Below are 26,078 nucleotides of genomic sequence, written 5' to 3' on the forward strand. Positions count from 1 at the left end.
TCTGTGCACCAGGATGTGTGCTAATAAGGACTTTGTATGCATTTTTTAAATTTAATCCTCAAAAATTCTCTTTGAGTTATATATTGGTCTCATTCTCTTTATATGAGTAAGAGAAGAGAAGTAACCTGCCCAGGTTCGCAAGTTAGCAATGTCAGACCAAGATTGAAAGGACTAAGAGTCTCTCAGATTCCAAAGGGTTCCCCTCCCCAACATGGTTGAACCCATAGACACTCTACCACTGAGCTACATGCCCAGCCTTCCTTATTTTTTATCTTTAGGTGGGTTCTTGCTAAATTGCCCAGACTGGCCTTGAACTTATGATCTTCTTGCCCTGGCCTCCCAAATTGCAGGGATTAAAGGGGTGCACCACCACACCCAGCCCATAGTCTCTTAATGACTACTTTAAACTTGAATTCCGAGGAATTCTGGGTGTACTATTTGGGAAAACGTTCGTTTACTTGGCAAGTTCTCTGTCACAAACTGTCATTTGCTTTTCAGGCAAAAATTGTCAAACTGTGTTGGCTCCCTGTTCCCCAAACCCTTGTGAGAATGCTGCTGTTTGTAAAGAGGCACCGAATTTTGAGAGTTACACCTGCTTGTGTGCTCCTGGCTGGCAAGGTAATAACATGAAGATGGAGGAGCCAGGCATACGTGTTCTGAACTTCAAAGTGGTCAGGTCATCATCAGATGACATAAAAGACTTTGATCTTCTGAGGCTGGTCCATCTTTGTCAAGAACTCTGTCCTGGAGCTGGTAACTGGAATGGTGCAAAAAGCCTTTCCATTGTCCTTTGGGGCCCTCTAGTGGCTGTAGACTCCACAGAGACTCTCAAACCCTGATGTTCTTTCTACAGAGAATTTTAGCATGATGGCATTAGCCTTTCCGGAATATAGATGTTTTCTTGGGTCTTCCCAAAGCCTGAGATCAACCAGTGTGTCCTTGGAGTAGCTTTACCCATCCCACATAAGCTCAGGCCCCACAGATTACTACGGGAATCAGCTTCCAAAAACTAGTTGTTCATTGGTGTTTTTTTCTAGGTCAGAGGTGTACGATTGACATTGATGAGTGTGTCTCCAAGCCCTGCATGAACCATGGTCTCTGTCATAACACCCAGGGCAGCTACATGTGTGAGTGTCCTCCAGGATTCAGTGGTATGGACTGTGAGGAGGACATCGATGACTGTCTTGCCAGTGAGTATGCCCCAAGGGAGAGGAAATCTCTCAGGGAACAGAGCAGATGAGTTCAGCAGAGGCCACTGCCTCTTATACTGATGTCAGCCATACCAGTCATTTATTGAGTATTTTTAACACTGTTAGTTTAACATCTTCTTTAGAAGCTAGTGTCTTTAGGAATCAAAACAAACAAATTTCTTTTAAGCACTTCTCTATGATGTTTTGAATATTGACAAGATGGAGACAATGCTATGGTAGTTTTCCTTATACGTATTTCTGAGTGACAATTAACATGCAATAAACTGCAAATATTTAAGTGTATATTTTATCAAGTTTTGGCATATGATAACAAAAGCCATCATTTATGATAATACACTGATTTGTCCCTCTTAACGTATACCTTTGTAATTTAATCCCTCTACTTTCTTATCCCATACAACCACAGATCTTCTTTGTCACTGTAGATTAATTGGCATATTTTACCATTTTAAATACATGCAATCATATAAACATACTTTCTGTTTAGAGATTTTGACTTGTTTCAGTAAGCATAATATTTGAGACTTGTCCGTATTGTTCATAGTAATAGGTTATTTTGCTTTGTTGATGAGTAGTGATATATAGGCTGTTTTTTTATTAAGCTTTGGTAAAATGTATGTTTCAAAGAATTAGTCTAATTTATCTAGGTTGATAAATATGGTAGTATAGAGTCAATCATAGTATAATCTTTATTGAACTTTTAGTGTTCATAAGATCTGTGAACAACAAGCTTGTAGATGGCAGTCCAAAGATAAATTAGACCTAGTCACAACCTTTATGAAGCTCATTTCTTACTGGGGAAGAAAGATATATAGACAAATAATTTTAACATTTTGTGGCAAATAGGGGGAAAAAATATGTCTAAGAGTCAATTGATGGAGAAATTAGAGAATTGAATAAAACTATTTGGATGCCTTTCTCACATTAACTATCAAATAAATATACAGTACTTTAACTTTCTTTCTTATATGAAGTGGGACCAGCAATGTTTACAAGGAGTTTGAAACAATTCAGTAAATTATGGTGAGTTTCTTGTGGGAGTCTATGGAAATTATAGTATTGTGTACTGTGGTTAAGAAAGGTTAAAATATTTTTATAATTCCTCTAATTGTAATTAGACCCAATCATTATTTAAAACAAATATGACGTATTTAAGTGTCCCTCTCACAAAGTAGGGGCATTTTACTCAGTATTGAATTTTCATTTTAAATTTATGAATTGTCTTTGCAATTATATTTTTTTAAATTTTTGGGGGGGGTTAGTTGTAGATGGAACAGAATGCCTTTATTTTATTTGTTTATCTTTATGTGATGCTGAGGATCGAACCCAGTGCCTCACTCATGCACTCTACCACTGAACTACAACCCCAGCCTTGCAATTATATTTTTAAGATCCTTAAGCGCAGTAACTCTATCTTGATTTTCTTATTCTGGTTTGTATGCTATCTATATTGTGGAGGGCCATGGCATGATAATAGCTCAAATTTTGTTGATTAATTTCTTTCTTTTTTCTTCATTGTTTTTAGATATACATGACAGTAGGGTGTATTCTGACATATTATACATATGTGGAGTGCAACCAATTTCAATTAGGATCCCATTATTCTGATTGTACATGATGTGGATTTTACATTGATCATGTATTAATATATGAGCATAGGAAAGTTATGCCCAATTCATTTTACTGTCTTTCCTATTTCCATCAATCCTCCCTTCTTTTTATTCCCCTTTGTCTAATCTAGTGAACTTCTATTCTTCCCCTCCATACTCTCCTTTGTTATGGGTTAATATCCACATACCAGAGAGAACATTTGACCTCTGGTTTTGGGGGGATTGATTTATTTCACTTAGCATAATAAGTTGCATTCATTTACCTACAAATGCCACAATTTCATTCTTTTTTTATGGCTGAGAAATATTTCATTGTGTGTGTATGTGTATGTGTGTGTGTGTGTGTGTGTATATGTATATATATATATATCACATTTTATTTATCCATTCGTCTGTTGAAGAGCACCTAGGTTTGTTCTGTAGCTTGGTAGTGTGAATTGAGCTGCTATTAACATCAATGTCACTATAGCATGCTGATTTTAAGTCTTTTGGGTATAAACCAAGGAGTCAAGGATAGCTGGGTCAAATAGTGGTTCCATTCCAAGCTTTCTGAGAAATTTCCGTACTGGTTTCCATAGCGGTTGCACCAATTTGCAATCCCAACAGCAATGTATGAGTGTACCTTTTCCCCGACATCTTCACCAACATTTATTGTTACTAATATTCTTGATAATTGCCATTCTGACTAGAGTGAGATGGAATCTCAGTGTGGTTTTAATTTGCATTTCTCTTAATTGCTAGAGATGTTGAACTTTTTTTCATATATATCTTGACCATTTATGTTTCCTTTTCTGTGGAGTGCCTATTCAGTTCCTTTGCCCATTTACTGATTGGGTTATTTGGATTTTTAGTGTTAAGATTTTTGAGTTCTTTATATATCCTAGAGATGAATGCTCTGAGGTGCAGGTGGTAAAGATTTTTTTCCCATTCTGTAGGCTCTCTGTTCAAGTTTTTGATTGCTTCTTTTGCTGTGAAAAAGCTTTTTAGTTTGATACTATCCCTTTGATTGCTTCTTGATTTTACTTCTTGTGCTTTAGGATTCTTATTGAGGAAGTTTGCTCCTGAAATGACATGATGGAGAGTTGGGACTTCGAACTCAATCTAAAAAAAGAGGTGAAAGACCTCTAGAATGAAAACTACAGAGCACTAAAGAAAGAAATTGAAGGAGACCTTAAGAAATGGAAAGATCTCCCATGTTCTTGGATAGGCAGAATTAATATTATCAGAATGGCAATCTACCAGAAGTGCTATACAGATATAAGGCAATTTCCATTAAAATTCCAAGGACTTTCTTTATAGAACTGTCCATCATGTCATTCAGGAACAGACTTGTTAATTAATTTCTGTGAGCATCAAGTATTCTAAGATCAAGCTGTGTGATTTTTAAATTTGTTTTTGAAACATTAGATTTAGGGGCTGAGGTTGTAACTCAGTGGCAGAGCACTTGCCTCCCACATGTAAGTCACTGGGTTTGATCCTCAGCACCACATAAAAATAAATAAACAAAATAAAGATATCGTGTCTATGTACAACTAAAATTTTTTAAAAAAAAAAACATGAAATTTATTTGGAAAAACAAGAGGCCCAGAATAGCCAAAACAATCCTTAGCAAGAAAAGTAATGCAGAAGACTTTAAATACAAGACTTTAAATTTTACTACAGAACTATAGTAATAAAAATGACATGGTATTGGCATAAAAATAGACTTGAAGATCATTGGAACAGAATAGAAGACGCAGAGACAGACACACAAATATATAGTTATCTCATACTAGAGAAAGATGTCATAAACATACATTGGAGAAAAAATAGCCTCTTTAACAAATGGTGCTGGGAAAACTGGAAATCCTTATATAGTAGATTGAAATTGAACCCCTATCTCTTACCCTGCACAAAACTCAACTCAAAATGGATCACGGACCTAGGCATTAGACCAGAGACCCTGCACCTACAAGAAGAAAAAGTAGGCCTAACTCTCCATCATGTCGCTCAGGAATAGACTTGTTATTTAATTTCTGTAAGCATAAACTATTCTAAGATCAAACTATGTGATTTTTAAAATTGTTTTTAAAAGTATGTTTCCTAATGCTACCTAAATCTAAAACACGTAGTAATTAAGAAATAAATGAAAATAGTGAGAAAGAGAAGAATAGAGGGATGATTAATTTATTTAATATTTCTGGAACAAAATTAATATATATGATATATGTTTATATATGTAGATATACCCATATATATGGAGATTTTACGTATAATTCTGTCTTTGTTCATCTGTTCAGCCTCTACATATACATTTTGAAAATATTGATAAATATTTCTGATGAGCTGTGTGTTGGATCACATATTTAGTTTGTCAGTGTATGAAAGATCAATGCAAGTTTTATGACTATACTAATATTACAAATTTGTTAGGGGTGATTAGATGACCGTGTATCCCAATTGCCATAAAATTTTAAAATCTCAGACAAATGTTACTGAATTAATTTTCATAAATGGGGAAATCAGGGCAGAATAGATGGTTAGAGGTCAAGGACAGAAGTCAGAATTGTACTGTCCTTAGCTTGAGATCATTCACCTTCAACAGTCTTAAGGTGAACTTGGTGCTGCTGTTCCAAATCCTAACTTTTATAATGGCTTAGATCCTTGCCAGAATGGAGGTTCCTGTGTGGATGGAGTGAACACTTTCTCCTGCCTCTGCCTTCCTGGATTTACTGGGGATAAGTGCCAGACAGACATGAATGAGTGTCTGAGTGAACCCTGTAAGAACGGAGGGACCTGCTCTGACTATGTCAACAGTTACACCTGCAAGTGCCAGGCAGGATTCGATGGAGTCCACTGTGAGAACAACATTGATGAATGCACTGAGAGGTGAGTGGCTGTGCGTTGGGCATCAGCATCTTATGTGGAAAGGAAAGAAAGCAGACAAACTTAGGAGTTCTAGGAACTTAAGAGTGCTAGGATTGTGGGGCAGGGGTGGGACCTCCCCTTGGCTCCTATTCTAGTCATCTCTCATTGCCTATTCCCAATTCCTGAAAGAAGGTTGAAGGTAGATAAACTTAGTGGGATAGATAGGCCAGCATTTATTTCTTACTTAGGGAATAATAGTAGGAACTATAATTCCATTCTCTCTTTGTTTTCTTATTCATTTCAACGGCAGTTGATCTAAAAATTCCTATTCCTTGGCAGATTTGTTACCACTGTTTAAGGACTTTCTGGGAAGTCTGTTCCATTTATTTTTATTATATTATCAACATGTTTGTTCTGTTTCTCTTTCATAAAGAAGTCTAAACTGAAAAGCTATTTATCTGGCATTTTTTTATATGAAGTAAATTGAAGCCAGGCATGGTGCTGCACACCTGTAATCCCAGCAGCTCAGAAGCTGAGGCAGGAGGATCGTGAGTTCAAAGCCAGCCTCAGCAAAAGCGAGGTGCTAAGCAACTCAGTGAGACCCTGTCTCTAAATAAAATATAAAATAGGGCTGGGGATGTGGCTCAGTGGTTGAGTGCCCCTGAATTCAATCCCTAGAACCCCCCCCAAAAATATAAAATAAATTTCAATATAAAGTAAATTGACTTAGTTGATTAATAATAATAATAATATGTGGAGAGTCTCAGAATTGTGGAAAACTTCACATTCTCCAGGAATCTAGAGTAAGCACAGCCTTTTAAATGCTCCTAAGCCTTTGGGTATAGAAAGGAAGTTGGCACTCAGGGCTTCTGACATCCAGTTTGAAGGAAAGTAAAATTTACTGGATATAGGAGTTTGAGATGCTCAGGGGTATTTGCAATTTAGATTTTTAAACCTTGTTTGTAAAAGAGCCGGTCAGAGGAACCAATACATAGCTAATGTTGCCTCCCTGCCCATTTGCCTCTCAGTTCTTGCTTCAATGGTGGCACATGTGTTGATGGAATTAACTCCTTCTCCTGCTTGTGCCCTGTGGGCTTCACTGGTCCCTTCTGCCTCCATGAGATCAATGAATGCAACTCTCATCCATGCCTGAATGAGGGAACGTGTATTGATGGTCTGGGTACCTACCGCTGCACCTGCCCCTTGGGCTACACTGGAAAAAACTGTCAGGTAATTAGTTTCCTGTCCACTCACTCAGTTCTCCCACAGTAGCTGAGTATTATACCTGTTCCCTTTCTAGGCAAAATAAGCCCCCTTTAAAAGAGGAAATCATAGTCCTAGGGGTCTTCCTGAGATGAATCTGGTAACTTATTAGTAGGTTTCAAACTGGTGATGCAGGCAGCACGATATGAATCTGCAAACTAAGATTGTCTTAAGAGACTGACCAAGAACTGCAGAAAAATACACAAGGGAAGCAAGCACATAGATACCTTTTACATTGGAAGTACAAGAGGAGAAAGAACATCAAAATGCCATCTTTAAAGTTCAGGTACAACATCTAAGAGTATAGTAGCAATTATCGTGTCTTCCAATGTAGAATTCATAAAACCAAACTATTTATGTATCTTTAAAATTCAAATATATAATTATACATTTTCATAGAATCTTAAGATGGCAAAGTCCCCATAAGTGATTACTCTAAACTTTCAATTCATGGAAGAGAAACTGAGCCACCAAGAGACATTGTGGTGGCACACGCCTGTAATCCCAGCCACTCAGGAGGTTGAGGCATGAGGATCGCAAGTTCAAAGCCAACCTCAGCTGAAGTGAGGTGCTAAACAACTCAGTGAAACCCTGTCTCTAAATAAAATACAAAATAGGGCTGTGGATGTGGCTCAGTGGTCGCTTGCCCCTGAGTTCAATCCCTGGTACCAAAAAAAAAAAAAAAAAAAAAAAGATATGTACCAAACAGTACTATTTAATTTTATTCTACTTACCTCTTCAACAATCAAAGAACAACAGAACTTCAAAGAACTTTGGAATAAATAGCAAAATGTAACCTGATTCACAGGTGCATTTCAGTAAGGCTTTGGTTATATTGGACGTGCAAACAACTACCTTCATGTGTTGAGCAGGTTGGTGCTGATTGTGTGGATCCAGCAAACATTCTTCAAGGGGTGCATGCTCACTCTCCTAGGGTGGATGGCAGTGCTGGAGGTGCAGTCTTCCCTACCTCCAGTGGCCTTTTCTTTCAGCCAACAGTCTCTAATGTGAACATGGCCTTCCTCTCTGCTTTTTGTTTTTCATAAACCTCATTTTCTTCCCTTCAAAATAAGCTCTTTGGAAGAAAGAAAGATCTCCCATGCTCTTACATAGGCAGAATTAATATTGTCAAAATGGCCATACTGGGGCTGGGGTTGTGGTTCAAAGGAAGAGCACTCGCCTAGCATGTGTGGGGCACTGGGATTGATCCTTAGCACCACATAAAAATAAAATAAATACATTGTGTCCACCTATAACTAAAAAATAAATATTTTTTAAAAGTCATTTAAAAAAATGGCCGTACTACCGAAAGTGTTATTCAGATGTGATATAATTTCTATTAAAATCCAAATGACATTCTTTATAGAACTAGAAAAAAGCAATCATGAATTTCATTTGGAAAAATAAGAGACCCAGAATAACCATAGCAGTCCTGAGCAAGAAGAGTAAAGCAGGAGGCATCAAATTACTAGACCTTTATGCTACAGAGCAATAGTAACAAAAACAGCATGGTATTGTCACCAAAATAGACAAGTACACCAATAGTCAAGAATAGAAGACAAAGAGACATACCCACATAAATATGGTTATCTCATACTAGACAAAGGCTCTAAAAACATATTGGTGTGACTGGAGCTGTGGCTCAGTGGCAGAGCATTTGCTTAGCACATGTGAGGTCCTGGGTCTACATAAAAATAGACAAATAAAAATAAAGGCATGTTGTCCATCTACAACTACAAAAAAATTTTAAAAAAGCATATTTGAGAAAAGATAGCCTATTAATGGTGCTGGCAAAACTGAAATCCATATGAAGCAAAATGAAATTAAACCTCTATCTCTTACCCTGCACAAAAATCAACTCAAAATGGATCAAAGACTTAAGCACTAGAACAGAGACCTTGCACCTAACAGAAGAAAAACTAGGCCCAAATCTTCATTATATTGGCTTAGGACCTGACTTCCTTAATAAGACTCTTAAAGTGCAAGAAGTAAAATCAAGAATCAATAAATGGGATGGGTTCAAACTAAAAAGCTTCTTCTCAGCAAAGGAAACAATCAATAACATGAAGAGAGAGCCTACAGAATAGGGGAAAATCTTTACTACCTGCACTTAAGATAGAGCGCAAATCTTCAGGATATATAAAGAACTCAAAAAACTTAACATAAAAACAACAACAACAACAACAAAAAAAACCCCCAAATAACCCAATCAATAAATTGCCTAAGGAACTGATTGGACACTTCACCGAAGAAGACATACAATTGATCAACATACATATGAAAAAATGTTCATCATCTCTAGCAATTAGAGATGTGCAAAACAAAACTAAGATTTCATCTCACTCCAGTCAAAATGGCAGTTAATAAGCAACAATAAGTATTAATGAGGATGTAGAGAAAATTATACACTCATACATTACTGATGGGATTGCAAATTGGTGCAACCACTATGGAAAGCTGTATGGAAATTCCTTAGAAAACTTGGAATGGAACCACCATATGACCCAGCTATCCCACTCCTTGGTTTAGACTCAAAGGACTTAAAATCAGCTTACTACAGGGACACAGCCACATAATGTTTATAGCAGCTCAATTCACAGTAGCTAAACTATGGGACCAATTTAAGTGCCCTTCAACAGATGAATGGATAAAGAAAATATGGTATATATACATGGAATATTACTTAGCCTTAAAGAAGATTCAAATTATGGCATTTACAAGTTAGTGGATGGAGTTGGAGAATATCATGCTAAGTGAAATAAGCCAAACACAAAAAAACAAAGACTGAATATTTTCTCTGATAAGTGGATGCTGATCCAAGAAGAATCAAATTATGGTGTTTAGAAGTTAGTGGATGGAGTTGGAAAATATCATGCTAAATGAAATAAGCCAAACACAAAAAACCAAAGGCCAAATGTTTTCTCTGATAAGTGGATGCTGATCCATAATGGGGGGCAGGTACAGAAGAATGAAGGAACTTTGGATTGGGCAGAGGGGACGGAGGGTAGGAGTGCAGTATAGGTATGGGAAGGATGGTGGAATCAGATGGACATTATTACCCTATATACATGTATGACTACACTACCAGTATGACTCTGTACCATGTACAGCCAGAGGAATGAGAAGTTGTGTTCCATTTGTTAAAATGTGTCAAAATGCATTCTATTGTCATGTATAACTAATTAGAACAAATAAAACTAAATAAAATAACTTCTTTGGCAGTTTTAGGTTTATTAATGGACTTTATATCCTTTTACCCATCTTCACTGCAGGCAGGGTTTGGTCAGGATCCACATGGGTTTCATATAGGATTAGCATAAGGAAAATGGAACTTTTTGCATAGCTTTAACTCTCTTTCTAGCCCTACAGGGTGTCTGTATATGTAGACATAATCCTGTCTAGAATATGGAGAATAACTTAACCTATTGGATCTTCTGAAATTCTTAAACTTCTGTGGAAAGAACTTATTAAATAGCAGAGCTAAGAGAAACCAAGACTATTTTAAAATTGTGAGCTGTATCTGGAACATTTGGTCTTGTTTTAGAGCTTGGGTGAGGTCTCTCTCTCTCTCTCTTTTTTTTTAAGTGTGTTTTCCTTTGATTTCTTGTAATACAATATAACTTATTTTCTTCATTTCTGGTATTTGGATTTTGATAGATATGTTTCCTTGTCTCTGCTTCAGACCCTGGTGAACCTCTGCAGTCATTCTCCATGCAAAAACAAAGGTACTTGTGTTCAGGAAAAGGCAGAGTCCCGGTGCCTGTGTCCATCTGGGTGGACTGGTGCTTACTGTGATGTGCCCAATGTCTCCTGTAAATTGGCAGCCGCCCACAAAGGTGAGCTCTGTTCCTGGGGCTCAAGGTTTTCCCTGAAGTATTGACTGACCAAGGGCATTTTAGGGCTAATAATATTAATCTTGTTGGGTAAGAGGGAAAGACGGATAATAGTGAATGGGTAAAGCTCTGGAGAAAGGGTAGAGGAATGGGGTTAAAGGTCCCAAAAAGAAATTCTAAGGCATATTCCACTTGTAGGGCTTGTTTATTTTTTAATGCAAATCTGGTACAGAGAGTTGTGAAGAAATAGACAAGAATAAAATTTGCTGATCAACCAGCTTTGATTCACTTGCTCATGCGTCATTCTGAACAATGTGTGTCTTGTGCTCTTCTGTGATGACTTTTCTTCCCCTGGTTTCCCAGCTGTGCCTGTTGAGCGCTTGTGCCAGCACTCAGGTATCTGTATTGATGCTGGCAACACGCATCACTGCCAGTGCCCACTGGGCTACACTGGGAGCTACTGTGAGAAGCAGCTTGATGAGTGTGCATCCAATCCCTGCCAGCATGGCGCCACCTGTATTGACTTCCTTGGAGGATACAGATGTGAGGTAAGGATGAATGAGCACAGATCAGAGAGCTCCCAGGAGGTGGTGTGGCTGTTATGAGCTCTAGTGTGTCAAATTTAGCTGCTGTGTCTTATGTATACAACTTATAGATTTTTACTAATCACCATCATAGTGTTTACCAATCCCACTGTTTTTTCAGCCTCCCTATGCAATACATTAGCATTGCCCTAGTAAGATATTTTTATATAGATTCTAAAAAGGCTTGCTCCGGGATTTGGAACCAATAACCACTTCTAAGGTGCATTATACACCGTCCCCTGTGCACAGTGGTCCCTGGAACTTCCCTGAATATCAGCTGCGATAGGAGAAGCCACTTTGAGGAATGGCTTTCCTATTTCGTCCATGTCACCTTTGTCTGCTGTCACTGATCAGTCAACTGATAATTCTCTCTCTCAAAAAAAAAATGTTGCTAATCCTGTTTCCACAGTACCCATGCTAAATGTTACGTGTGTGTATTGGATTGTGTATCTTCAAGGAACATGTCACTGTCTTAATATATGGGCTAATGGTTAGAGCAAAATGTTAACAAAGCACCAGAGACATGAATTCAATACCAATTCAGACTGCCAAACAACAGAAAAGGCTTTGCTTCTTCACTGTTACCTAGATTGTTTATTTCTTTACAGCCAGTCTGGGACTCATTAACTCAGAAGCCAACCAGTGCCAAACTCAAATGTTTACACATTCATTTATCTTCAACTTATCCCAGATAAGCAGAATTTTAACTGTTTAGGTGCTACCTGCCTGGCATACCCTGTAAAACTACACCCAACATTTACTAGTCATAGATGAGATATACCCTAGTCTGTAAAGACCCAGCCAAAGCTGCCCTTAGGAGCTCTCTGACCAGAGACTCCTGCTATTGGGCTGCTGAGTGACATTGTCTATACCACTAACCTCCCTTTCTCATCCCCCTCTCTCCAAGAGTTCATTTTTCTTCTTCCCTCATCCTTCTTCCCTTTTGGATGGTCGCATCCCACAAGGGACTTCCCCTACATACAAGCCTGTTGAACTATTGCTCAAATAAAGGTACTGTTGGGTTGTATTCCTTTACCAATCCTGAATTCCTTCCAATTCCTACGTCAGCCACAGCCAGCCAGCGCCACCTCCTTCTGCCCCTACTTCTATCTCAGTCAGTTTCTCACATGTACATGCAGTTTTCTGAACCTGGAGGTCAGTACATGCCATACCTTTACTACCCACCCGCACATGCTATTTGACTGAGCCATAGGGTCCTTGGACATATGAAGGAATGCATATATAAAAAATGGGAAAAACCAGTACACAGGAGGAACAAAAGTTTTGTACAGGAATCATATTGAAAACAACCCTCATGATATTCAATCCTTATCTTTAAAGTGGCTTGTTTGGCTGGAAGAGAAATAGGTAAATACCAGTAAGATGGAGTTTGACCCCGCACAGATGATCAGCAGAGAATGTGGTGGTTCCAGAGAAACATAAAAGAGCTGAATGAGAAGCAGGACAGGATCACAGTAACATTTCAGATCTCCCTTGCCTTCGTGGTTTGTCTCCAGTAATGATGCAAAATCTCTTCTTTGCTTCCTCCTGGCAGTGTATTCCAGGATATCAGGGTGTCAACTGTGAGTATGAAGTGGATGAGTGCCAGAATCAGCCATGCCAGAATGGAGGCACTTGCATCGACCTTGTGAACCATTTCAAGTGCTCGTGCCCACCAGGCACTCGGGGTATGAAATCAGCCTTACTCGTCTTCCATACATGGCCTTTCTCTAAGTTACAGATCCATTCTTAGTGGAAAAAAAAAAACAAAAAAACCAAACAGTAAAACTAGCTTCACTACAAGCATTTAGTTCTGCACCTTAGTAATTCAAGTATTTTTTTTCTTTCATTTCTTGCAAGCTCTGCTTCATAGTCTCAATTTGGTCTGGTTGTTTGAAATCTTATTTTTCATAAAACACAGAACATAGAACTGATATAACATTGTAACAAAATTATCCTGGTCAGCAAGATTTCTTGATGCTTCAAGCAAAAGCAGCTACTAATCCCTTGAGTAAATGATACAACATTTACCTGCTTTGTTTTTTAGCTAGCTAGTTTTTGGTTCCATAGGGTGAGGGAATGAATGAAATGAAAATAGTTGCCTATTGTTATAATTCCAGAGGAGGAAGCTGTTGGTCTAAGGCTGTGCCTACATAAATGCAGAGCAACATTCTGCTGTGGGCATTACCAACAACCTCCAAGCAATTTCCTAGAAAGTAGGAATAAGTATTATTTATTAGAAGAGATCAGTTATGATTGTGTGAATTCTGAGTAAACTGAAAAAATGTGAAAGGCCATCAACAATAATGGGAAATTCATTCTCTTCTGTGTCAAAGAGATTGGAAGTTCAGAGAAGTATTTATATTGTCTTACATCTTGGTTATTATAATTGACTGTCTTCCTCCCACCCCATCCCAGCTTTTTTAATATTTTATCCCACTGCTTTTCCACTTCCATGATTTTAATGAGAAATTGGCTTTTATTTGTATTGAAACTCCCTTGTATGGGATATGTCTCTTCTCTCTTCATGTTTTCAAGCTTCTCTTTATCTTTTGGCAATCGAACTATAATAGTGCTGGTGTGGATCTCTTTGAGTTTATCCTAGTTAATATTTATTGAATTATTATACCACATTTGCTTGTTTAGATGTGTGGAACAGTATTTATCCTGACTTATCTGGCAATTGTCGAATATATCAGGAGACTCAAGTTCCATAACATCATTATGAGAGTTACCACAATGCCTGTTTTTAATTTGCTATCCTTTTCAGCTTTGGATCCTGGCCTGGATACATTTTTAGTTGTTTAGTTTGAGAACTAACTGTAACAGTTCTGCCCATCCCTACTATTTTGCTTTAGGCCAAAGTTGCATTTATTTTCATTTTTTAGATCTGTTCATTACTGGTAGTTCCATTCTGATGGGAGACTGGGTATTTATGTTAATATATTCTCAGTTGCTAAATATCAAATATTTTGTGAGACTCGAAAGCACATATCAGTTTTGTTTTTACTTTATTTTCATTTAACTTCTAAATAGGTGATAAAGTAAAATATGCACATGGACATAGACAAAAATGTATACATGTACATAGAAAAAACATGTAGTAAAACACATCTTCCCATCCTTGTCCCTCTCCCTCCATGCTGAGTTCTCCTTGTGTCACAAACAAGTAATTATCACTTTTAGTTTCTTGTGTGTCTTTCTAGGGTGTCTTTTTTTTTTCCTTAAGTATTCTTCAGAATGTCTTTATGAGGCTGGGGATATGGCTCGGTTGGTAGAGTACTTGCCTTGCATACACAAGGCCTTGGGTTCAGTCCCCAGCACCACAAATAAATAAATAAATAAAAATTAAAATAAGGAAAGAATGTCTTTTTGTACATGGAAGTCAAATATTTTTAACTTTGAAGTTGGACACATTTTTAACTTGGAGATATTTTCATATCAAAATATAGAACTTTCTCAAACTTTTTTAATGATGTAGAATTCCCTTTATTGGTGTACCATATTTCACTTAACCAGTGCCCTAGTAATAGATATTTGGATTATCTTGCATACATATAATTTTTTAGAAATAGAATTGCTGGATTGGATATATGTGCATTTGTAATTTTAGCTGATATTGCTGAATAACAGTGTATCAGCAAACCAGTTTCTTCTCCAAATCGTTGAACATATTCACATTTTAAGAGTCATTTAGTTTTCTTTATTCCTGTTATTTATCTGATGTTAATCTGTTCCCCTTTTCCCATTATGCTATTGATCTTAATAGTTTATAAAAATTAGTGATCTCTGATATAAAATGAAAATATTTTCTCATTATACTTGTTTTTTATATTTTCATTTTTCTTTGTTGTGATTTTTTTCATGAAGTCTTTTTATTTTTAATCAGAGTGAGTTTGTAATGCTTTTCCATAGCATCTGAATTTTAAAAAAAAATACTTTTTCGTTGTCAATGGACCTTTATTTTATTCATTTATATGCCAAACTGAGAATTGAACCCAGTGCCTCACACATGCTAGGCAAGCACTCTACCACAGAGCCACAGCCTTAGCACCTAGCATCTGGATTTTGAGTCATAGTTAGCAATACCTTCCCCATTTTCTGGTTATAAAGGAATTATCATTTTTTAATATTTATTTTTTAGTTGTAGTTGGACACAATACCTTTATTTTATTTATTTTTATGTGGTGCTGAGGATCGATCCCAGGGCCCCACATGTGCCAAGCGAGCGCTCGCTCTGCCACTGAGCCACAACCCCAGCCCTCATATATTTTCTTAATAAAGCTGAAATACTGAAGCAATTTTTCCTTATTACTGCTGATTTGTCCTAATATAATTTACTAAATATTTGATCTTTTACACAATGATTTGAGATGTCACTTTTATCAAATTCTAAATTCCCCTGTGTTTGGAGTATTTTTTTTTGTTTTATTGTGCTATTAATTCACCAGCAACTTTGTTTTAATTACTATATTCTGTATATTTTCCTTGTTGTAGTTTATTTTTCTATATAATTTTAAAATTAGTTTGTCTATTTTAAAAAATTCTGCTGGTAAATTGTTATTGGGGTCACATAAATTTATGAGTTAGTATAGAGAAACCAACTTTATAATGAAGCATCTTCCTACCCAAATCATAGTGTATCTTTTCATTTATTCAGGTCTCCTTTTGTGTCTCTCAGGACATTTTTAAAAGTTGTTTTCATTTAGGACAGCATGTTCTTGTTAAGATTATTCTTTATATTTTGCATCTTTTGCAGTTGCTATTGAATATGGAGCCTTATTTTGCATTTTATTCTTTTTTAAGTCTTGCTTATACTAATGAAACTATAAATGCAAGCAACGGGAATATAGAAATCTTTTTCTTTTGTAACTTCTGAGATTAACCATGAAAGAGTCATTGATTTTTTTTGTTTTTTTTCTTTCTTTCAAAAATATGTTTGAAGATATTCATGTGAGATGACTCATTTACACCTACTGTACATTAAAGTTCTGTTTTAGCTAGAATAACCTTTGAACTCTCATCAGGATATTTCTCCTTTATTATTTTAACTAAAAAGTTGAAAATATTTATCACTCAATGCAGCTTCAATTTAACCAATATCTTTACAAAGCTATGATCTGTGTATTTACTAAATTATATTGTTTTAAACTAATTTTATATTTTAAATTAAAATTAATAAATTAGTGAAAAATTATTGAGTCTTTCCTGAGCTGCTTTTTTTGCCTTTGAGGTGGAACAAATAATAGTACCTATTCTATAAGGTTCTACTTCTTTGGGTCATGTGGGAGAGATTATGTGAGGCCCTAATATATTCTTTCTTTTTCCCATGCTGCTCACCAGGAAGGTGGTAGCTGTCTTGGACCAAGAGTGTGCTTTGCCCTGTCCAACCTAAAAGGTTCCACTCCTAGAAGAAGAGTAATCTCATTAATTGTGAAAATCCCAATAAGGATGGTTGTCTTTTGCTAGAGAGCAGTGGTTAAAGGACTTTCATAATTCTTTCCCTCTCCTCTCTCTCCTCCAGGCCTACTTTGTGAAGAGAATATTGATGACTGTGCTGGAGGCCCCCATTGCCTTAATGGTGGTCAGTGTGTGGACAGGATTGGGGGCTACAGTTGTCGTTGTCTGCCTGGCTTTGCTGGGGAGCGGTGTGAGGGGGACATCAACGAGTGCCTCTCCAACCCCTGCAACTCTGAGGGCAGCCTGGACTGCATACAGCTTACCAATGACTATCTGTGTGTCTGCCGTAATGCCTTCACTGGTGAGAACCTTTCCAGCCCCCTGGCCACTCTGCCCCGCAGGGGGCCTTGGTGAGCAGGTTCAGCATGGTGTGACTCATTCTAGAGCCAAGCGAAGCTTTTCTTATGTACAAAAATGACCAGCTCAGTTTAAGATTGCAGTTCTACCATCGTTACCATACAGCCCCAGAACTCTTCATCTGAGTAAAAGAGTATTTTGTTTTCAGGAATCTTATATCTAACACTGGTTCCCTGGTCCTGCCTCCTTTGACATTTAATGACTTGAATTACTGGGTAGTTCTTTCACTGCCATCAGGACTCAGAAGAGTTTAGGACCTTCTTAGATGCTTAAGAGAGTGGGTCTGAACTGGGATGTTTAGCCAAAAATCAGTGGATCAGAGTAGGAACAAGAAAGCTGCAGTAGTCACAAGTAGTCACAAGTATGCCCTGCCCTGCTAAGGCTTGGCCTCGCTCCTAGTCTTTTCTCAAGCTTTATTTTTTTCCACCACAGGATATAATGATGACCAAGCCCTGCCTCAGTATAGGGAATTTATCACAGCACTTATTAGTCCACTTCTAAAGAAGGGCAGCATGGTGACTTTGGGGGACTTAAAAATAGTTGAATGCATTTAGATGTGGCTAGATCACCAGATACCCAGATTTAAATCTGTCTTGCATTTTCTGGAGTCTGTAGTTGTAGCTCCCATGTTGAGTATGTTATCATGCCCTGAGAGTCAGATGATAGGCTGTAGTAGTCTATTTACTAGTCATTTGGCAAGTGGGATACTACTGCATCCCCAACCCATCTCTAGCCGGCCTTCTCCCTTCTTTCCTCTCCTCATTCCCTTCTTCTCTTCATCCTTTCTTCCTTCCTTCACTGCCTCTCTCCCTTTCTTCCTTCTTTCCTTTCAGTTTTAAAGATATGCTGCCTTAAATAATCTTGGAATTTTACAAAGAATGGGAGGGACTTTGAAATATGGAAGCTATCTGGATGCTATAATCGCAAAAAAAAAAAAAAAAAAAAAGAAACAGTCTACTTATTGAGTCAGTGTGGGGCATGGAAAGAATATGAATAGTCTGTCTACAGGCTCATATTGGCCCCAGTGTGCTTGGGAAGCCAGAGAAGCAAAGATGGCTCCAGTTTCTTTCATTGCCTCTGCGGATGTTTTTACCTGGAAACAATGACAAGCATACAAAGGAAGGGGAAAACAGAGAAGAAAGGTATAGAGAACCACCTTGAATGATTATTCCACTGCCAGGAAGTAGAGTTTGTGCTTATTCCACACTTGTGAATGAAAGGAACCCCTTGAACTGCAATAGCAGTGAGATGTTGTTGCTGAGCGAGAGAACAGCAGACCCCTGAGTACTGTGTCTGTGTGATACCTGTTCTTGGTCAGTGTCTGCCACTGTGATTTGGAAAGTCAAACATTTGTAACTCTGGTTTCTTAATTCTAAATGGCCAAAAGTGCTACTATTTTAATTTTTAAAAAAATCGAAATGACCATAGTCCAGATGAGCCCATCTCCTACTATTTGCCAAGAGACCTCAGCTGAGCCCCATGTCCCTTCTATGATTCCAGTTGCCTGGTTCACTTTCTGGTGGAGCCAGATGTCCTTTGGCTTAGAAATATTTCTAGAGAAAATTAACTCTGGGAAAATGAAGCTGTATTTTAGGGTAAGACCAGTCAAATTACAGAAATGCCAAAATAATTGAAAAGAGACCTCATAGATAGAAATTCTCTGTAAACTGTCAATGCCTGGTTAGGTACATTGGTCCTGGTGTAGATTCTCTTATGAAGTAGAAATATAACAAAATGGGGTAAAAAGTTTGTTGAACAGAAGTTGGTAATTAGAGTCACTTCTCATATGCATCCTTTTAGGGTTTGGTTTGGGGATGTGGCTGCTTGTGCTTTATTGTACAGATGAGACAGATGAAGGAACTGGTGTGAGCCAGTGAGGGCATCATGTTGAGGTCCATCAAATGTCTTGCCTTCTCATACCCCTGGAGGCTTAGAACTGAATTCTCATACCTCTTTCTCAGTCTGTGGCTGATTCCCATCCCAGTGGGGTTCTGTTCAGTAACTTGACCTTACTATTTCTGCCTTTTAAAACTGTGTTGTTATTGTTTTTTCCCCTGCCTTGAGGCCGTCACTGTGAAACCTTCATGGATGTGTGTCCCCAGATGCCTTGCCTGAATGGAGGGACTTGTGCTGTGGCCAGCAATGTACCTGATGGCTTCATTTGTCGCTGTCCTCCAGTGAGTGGCCTGATGCTGATTTAAAGAACATTCTCTCTTCCATATGATTTATGACAAAACTGAGATTAAATCTGGGTTTTTCAAGTTCCTTCATGGGGAGTGTTCTCAATTTCACCTCCTTCAGAAGAAAGCACTTTAGACTTTCCCAGAAACTATGAGCTTCCCATTCTATGACTAAAAGTTTCCCTTTGGAACACTAAGGGAAAACCACAAGAAGTGATGGAATGTCCCCTTAAAATAGAGGTATTGTCACTGGCTCTGTGGTTCCATGCCAGAGCAGTCTTACTGCCCAGGTTGGGTGAAACTCTATTCTGCTTATGTTGTTCCTTAAAGTAGAAAGCAGCTTAATTTCAGCCATTTGTTGTGCAAATTCTTGCCATTGCCAAAGGCTGAAAGTTCCCTAAAAGAGAAGTCATTATGTGTGTGGAGACAACCAAAAGAAACCTGACTAGTAACCTTGACTTGGGCTGAGCAGGAAGTACAAGAATAAGATAAGATGTGGAAGTCTTCTAGGGATTCAAAACTTCCAAAAAAATGCCCCACCCCTACCCAAAGTCATTGTAGAAATGATCTAATAATGATTAGAGAAGGTGGACTTAATTTCTAGAAGTAAGAAGTAAGTAAGAGAATTCTACATTAATCTCATGGAACCTTCAGCTCTTACCCACTGGCTCCTCGAACTAGGATGAGGATGCTATATGAAGGGATCTAAGCAAGAATAGGGCAAGTCTTAGGTCTGCCTGCCATCCTCATTTCTTCACCACCTTCCACAGGGCTTCTCCGGGGCAAGATGCCAGAGCAGCTGCGGACAGGTGAAGTGTAGAAAAGGGGAGCAATGTGTGCATACTGCCTCAGGACCCCGCTGCTTCTGCCCCAATCCCCAGGACTGTGAATCGGGCTGTGCCAGCAGCCCCTGCCAGCATGGGGGCAGCTGCTACCCACAGCGCCAGTCTCCTTATTATTCTTGCCATTGCTCTCCACCATTCTGGGGCAGCCACTGTGAACTCTACACGGCCCCCACCAGCACTCCTCCTGCCACCTGCCTGAGTCAGTACTGCACTGACAAAGCTCGGGATGGCGTCTGTGATGAGGCCTGCAACAGCCATGCCTGCCAGTGGGATGGAGGTGACTGTTCCCTCACCATGGAGAACCCCTGGGCCAACTGCTCCTCCCCGCTTCCCTGCTGGGACTACATCAACAACCAGTGTGATGAGCTGTGCAACACAGCTGAGTGCCTGTTTGACAACTTCGAATGCCAAGGGAACAGCAAGACATGCAAGTAAGGGCTCCAGGCTCTGCAGAAGCCGAAGGGACTGTCACTAACACTTCTTGATTTCTCGTTCTTGCTCCTAACCACTCCAGTGCTTCCACCCAAGCTGCCTCTGCTTTTCAGATGGTGCCAGCCTTGTCTCGTCACAGCCACCCTGCGCTCTCCCTCGCTGACAGAGGGCCAGGAATGCTCGTTGCATAACCATCCTTTCTTTGCCTGTCTTTGCCTTCTCACCTGCTGCTCTTTGACCTTTGGGGGGAAATAACATTTGGAAGTGTTATTTCCTACCCTTAGGCAGCCTCTCAAGTAACCTGCCTACAGGACGGATGAAAAGGTCTGTACCTCTCTCTCTTCACCAATTCCTTTCCCTTAGACTGGTTTTCCACATCTAAATTTATCTGAAAACATGAGCTAGATTAGGTCTTTTAAGATTCCTGCTCTCTGTTCCAGTTAGAGAATGCTTTATGGTCTGTGTTGTATTCTCCTATTAACCATTGCATCTAGCCCTAGTTAATTCTCAATAATCTTTGTGAGGTATAGGTATTGTTAATGATCTTTCATATATGAGAGAACTGAGGTATCAAAGGTTAAAGAACTTTCCAAAAGCACACACAGTACCAATGACTCCTACTCTTTTCACTGAGCTACATGGCAAATTGTACCAGATGATAGAGTTATCAAGGGATGGGGGTAGGGGTGGGAGAAGAGAATGTAGCAAATGATTGTGAACATTTATGTTTGGGGGTCCTAATTCCTTTTCCCAGTATTTGAAAGAGATTATACGAGTTAGATCTGGTATCCTCTATGGAACACCCCCTTCCCCTGCTTACTTTCCGCAGTTGCGGTCGCTCCTGAGAGGGAAAGAAATGGGCCACACTGGTTCTCTGTCAGCCTTTGATGGTTCAGGGTCTAGAGCCATCTTTGGCACCTTTTACTTTCTAAGGCTCTTTGTTACCTCATTTAAGGGGAGCAGTGGATACAAAGAAGAGGAAACATTAACCAGGTTGACTTTGGTTTCACATGTGCAGCTTTGGTTAAAAATCTGAATGAGCAAGAATGTGAGTTGCATAGGAGCCCCTAAACCCATACTGCCTAATGTGCACAGTGTTGTTCCCCATTTAAGGAACAGTCAGTAATACAGTCAGGCATAGACTGTATGCACTCCACAGTGTCAATGACAGAAAATTCAAAGAAGGCTTCACAGGCCATATGGGTCCTGATACAGGCCACAAAAGATGGGTAGCAAAATCCACAGTAGTTCCAAGTGGAAAACAAAATGGAGCTCTGTCTAATTTGAACCCCTTTCCCTGTTCTCTCTCTTTTTTGCTTAGGTATGATAAGTACTGTGCAGACCACTTCAAAGACAACCACTGTGACCAGGGATGCAATAGTGAGGAGTGTGGCTGGGATGGGCTGGACTGTGCTGCTGATCGGCCCGAGAACCTGGCAGAGGGTACCCTGGTCATTGTGGTGTTGATGCCCCCTGAACAACTGCTCCAGGATGCCCGCAGCTTCTTGCGGGCACTGGGCACCCTTCTCCACACCAATCTGCGCATTAAACGGGACTCACAGGGGGCCCTCATGGTATACCCCTATTATGGTGAGAAGTCAGCTGCCATGAAGAAGCAGAAGATAACACGCAGGTCTCTCCCTGATGAGCAGGAACAAGAGGTGGCTGGGTAGGTATCTGGTTTCTGAACTTGTTAAAGGTGAATTCTGTAAAGCTGAGCATTTTGAGATACAGCAGAAATTATAACTCAGCCTATAAAAGTGCAAAGCTTAGGCAAATAGAAAAGCCCATTATCCCAGTACTTTTGTTTAAGGATAAAGATTTGCCCTGATCTTGAAAAAGCAGGTGGACTCAAGTAAGTGGAAGGCAGGATGTTGGAGAGGCCTTCTCAAATGCTGGAATACCTAACTTTTTTCCAGAGTTGCCTCAAAACCCTTTATTAGCAACTCCTCTCTTATATTAGTCATTGAGTTATTTACAAGACTTTTTACTTATGACATGTCTCTTTGACAAGGGCAATAATCTTAATAATCTTTGACAAGGGCAATAATCTGTCATTCATACCCCACTATTTGTTGGTATATCCCACAATTTTTTCAACCCTTCAGCTAATGAAATATGAATATAAAAATATGGGAGTAGTAGGGCCTCAAATGTGCAGGGGCATGCTTTTAGTGTAGCACTCAGTGCCACCAAATAGGTGGGAAGGGGTGGAAGAAGACCACTGAAGCCTTTGAGAGGAGGGCACTGAAGGCCAGCCTCCCCAGCTTCCTCACTTAGCTTTCATTGCCTCAGCCAGAAGCCTTAGGGCCGCCAGACTAAGGAAGGTGAGACATTCTTTTGGTGGGAATAAGTGTTTAGGATCTGAAGGGACAGTGTCCTAGTTTCTGAGATCTTTCTGAAGGCAGCATCCTAGAGGTGAACAGTCTGATGCTGAGAGGAGGAAATAAAGTTTATATAACCCTTCTGACTCAACTTGCCGGAACTCCCTATTCTACCTTCCATTTCCTTTCTTCCTTTTTGCCCATGGCATCCCACAGCTCTCAGGTGTTTCTGGAAATTGACAACCGCCAGTGTGTTCAAGACTCAGACCAGTGCTTCAAGAACACGGATGCAGCAGCAGCTCTGCTGGCTTCTCATGCCATCCAGGGGACCCTATCGTACCCTCTTGTGTCTGTTGTCAGTGAGTGGCATTGGTGTTAAGGGGAAAGGTTTGGGGACAGACATCCCTAGGGGCACACTTTTCAATGTGGAACCTTCTATTTTTCGGGTGGAGAGGTCAAATGGCCCTCTAAATGAACTTCAGGTTGCTATCAAGAGGTCGATGGTTTATATAACAATATCCGTTTCTCTGGACTTTCAGGTGAATCCCAGCTTCCAAGACGCACTCAGCTACTTTATCTAATTGCTGTTGCTGTTGTCATTATCTTGTTCATTATGCTACTGGGGGTAATCATGGCAAAACGAAAACGTAAGCATGGCTCCCTCTGGCTGCCTGAAGGTTTCACCCTGCGGCGAGACTCCAGCAATCACAAGCGTCGTGAGCCAGTGGGACAGGATGCCGTGGGGTTGAAGTAAGAGGGTTGGCCAACAAGCCACTATCCATAGTAATAAGCAGAAAGAATAGAAAAGCATGTCTTATTGAATCATGATTTTTAAATTCTAAGCTCTGGCCATTAATCACAATGAACAGGGTTCTGAATGACCCATGAGTGACTGAAACTATAGTGTCAGAGTCTGCAGGTGTAGTCATGTGAAAGCACTCTGTGCTGTCACATGGTGCTCAGCTTCTATGTGGGGGCACACTTTTGTTGTAAGCTCTTTCTCAGTGGGAAGGGAAAAGATGGGTACTCTGAAATGTCATAACTCTCTGGCCCATGACCCTTATGTCAGAGATTACCCTTAGAAGTAAGTGGGGAAAGTGTTTAAAACCACTATATTTATTAATGCTGTAACCTCTGTTTTTGTTTCTCCTCTTTATGATCGTATCAGAAATCTCTCAGTGCAAGTGTCAGAGGCTAATCTAATTGGTTCAGGAACAAGTGAACATTGGATGGATGATGAAGGACCCCAGCCAAAGAAAGCCAAGGTAAGCTGGCTGCAGTAAAACCACCATCATCAGTCATCACCGGATCACTTTTCAAATTTCTATTATTTGTTCTAGAGTGTTCTAAGTGGAAGGAAAAGGTGGTCATGTTTATGTGTTGCCCAGACAGGTGGCTCTCTCAGCTTCTCACAAACAGAGGGAAACTTAGGACATTAATGACCTTGGGTTACCTGGTCATTTTAGAAGGTTTTCATGACCTTCTAAAAATAATAAAACATGCTTTCTTCCTTCGTATCATGCTGTTAGTTGAGTCAGAACTGTTGTGTGATCAGTTTCTTTCATGACTAGATCTCTTTGGGCACCTCTTCTGTAAGAAAAGATGGAATTAACAGTAAAGAAAGCCAGTGGCTACAGGCTTTAGAGGCTCCATATCTTGAGCCCAGGAAACTAAAACCTCACAGAGCAAGAGGTAGATTGGGTGGAGGCAGATGTGAGGAAGGAGACTGCACATCCTTAGCTACATGTGGCCAGCAGCCAGGTATGGTGCAGTCCTGGCCAGAACTGGATTCAAGTCCAAAAGTCTGCTGCTTAGTAGCTAACAAGTTATCTTACCTCTTTGTATTTAATTCTTCTTCTCTTTAGAATGGGGATATAATAACTCTTTCCTCTGTGAGTTGCTTTGAAGATAATATAGCAATATACCTTACCTAATTCCTATCATATACTAAGAAGTCATAAAGGGTAGCTACTTTTAAATTATCATCAGTATTATTATTCTTCAATATTTTCCTGAGTGCTTATTCTATGCTGGATACTATATTGGGAAAAAGGCTAATTCCCACTTCTCAAGACCTGTCCATTCTGGTAGAGACTGTCACATAGTACATGTAAGCACTTCACATACTCAGTGAAGTAACGGTAAACAGAGTGTGCTAAAATGACACTCACCTACAAGAGGAATTAATTTTTATTTGAAGGGTAGGTAGCAGTTAGTCAAACAAAGAATGGGGGAAAAACCATAGCAGGCAGAGGGAAGGACACAGGGCAGGGGCCAAAAGCAAGAGTATGTTGAGCTTGGGATGAAGAGGTGGGGAGAATTATCAAGATAATGCAGGAGAGCTGAGCAGGAACCACATCATGAAAGCAGTGGATAGCTGAAGTGATGAATGATATAGAGGATCGGAGCAGTGTATCAGTTAGCTTTTTCACTGCTTGACTAAAAGACCTGACAAGAGCAATTTTGGAGGAGGAAAAGTTTATTTGGGGGCTCATGGTTTCAGAGGTTTCAGTCCTTAGACTGCCGGCTGAATTCATTGGGTCAGCCCTATTCCTTGGGGCTCAAGGTGAGACTGAACATCATGGTTGAAGTGTGATGGAAGGACACAGCTTAAGACATTACACCAGGAAACAGAGAGAGAGAGCTCTGCTCAACAATGGCAAAATATATACCCCAAAGGCATGTCCCCAGGGACCAACCTCCCCAAATCTAAACCTTCTTTCACTGACTTACACATGAGCTTTTGGGGAATACATATCTAAACCATAACAAGCAGGAAGAGATAGAAAACTGGATGGAAGTTAAAAGAAATTGTGGGAGACTAGACCAGCAGTCAGCAGCTTCTACTGGGAGTCAGATTGGTAGGAAGTATTGTTTCCCCTCCTAGGCTGAAGATGAGGCTTTGCTCTCAGAAGATGATGACCCCATTGATCGACGGCCATGGACACAGCAGCACCTTGAAGCTGCAGACATTCGTGGAACACCGTCACTGGCTCTCACTCCTCCTCAGGCTGAGCAGGAGGTAGATGTGCTGGACGTGAATGTCCGGGGCCCAGGTTAGTACCTCAAGCCTTTCCCACTTCACTAGGCAGTGCCTGCCTTGGCTCTGTATGATTGTCCTATGTTTGTTTC

General features: G+C 39.6%; 1 protein-coding gene across 1 annotated transcript in view; it reads left to right on the forward strand.

Annotated features, from left to right (window-relative positions):
• The window catches only part of Notch2 (notch receptor 2), a 152,811-nt gene that overhangs the window by 118,605 nt on the left and 8,128 nt on the right, over positions 1-26,078 (forward strand). Inside the window, exons 16-30 of the mRNA XM_015505075.2 lie at positions 499-618; positions 1,038-1,190; positions 5,461-5,689; positions 6,697-6,898; positions 10,614-10,767; positions 11,128-11,312; positions 12,904-13,036; positions 16,873-17,109; positions 19,230-19,342; positions 20,116-20,621; positions 21,944-22,291; positions 23,163-23,305; positions 23,486-23,696; positions 24,115-24,211; positions 25,834-26,002. Coding sequence (XP_015360561.1) covers positions 499-618; positions 1,038-1,190; positions 5,461-5,689; positions 6,697-6,898; positions 10,614-10,767; positions 11,128-11,312; positions 12,904-13,036; positions 16,873-17,109; positions 19,230-19,342; positions 20,116-20,621; positions 21,944-22,291; positions 23,163-23,305; positions 23,486-23,696; positions 24,115-24,211; positions 25,834-26,002 — 3,000 coding nt within the window. The remainder of the gene's footprint in view (positions 1-498; positions 619-1,037; positions 1,191-5,460; positions 5,690-6,696; positions 6,899-10,613; positions 10,768-11,127; positions 11,313-12,903; positions 13,037-16,872; positions 17,110-19,229; positions 19,343-20,115; positions 20,622-21,943; positions 22,292-23,162; positions 23,306-23,485; positions 23,697-24,114; positions 24,212-25,833; positions 26,003-26,078) is intronic.

This window comes from Marmota marmota, unplaced genomic scaffold (genome assembly GCF_001458135.2).
Source record: "Marmota marmota marmota unplaced genomic scaffold, marMar, whole genome shotgun sequence".
NCBI classification, from domain to species: domain Eukaryota; kingdom Metazoa; phylum Chordata; class Mammalia; order Rodentia; family Sciuridae; genus Marmota; species Marmota marmota.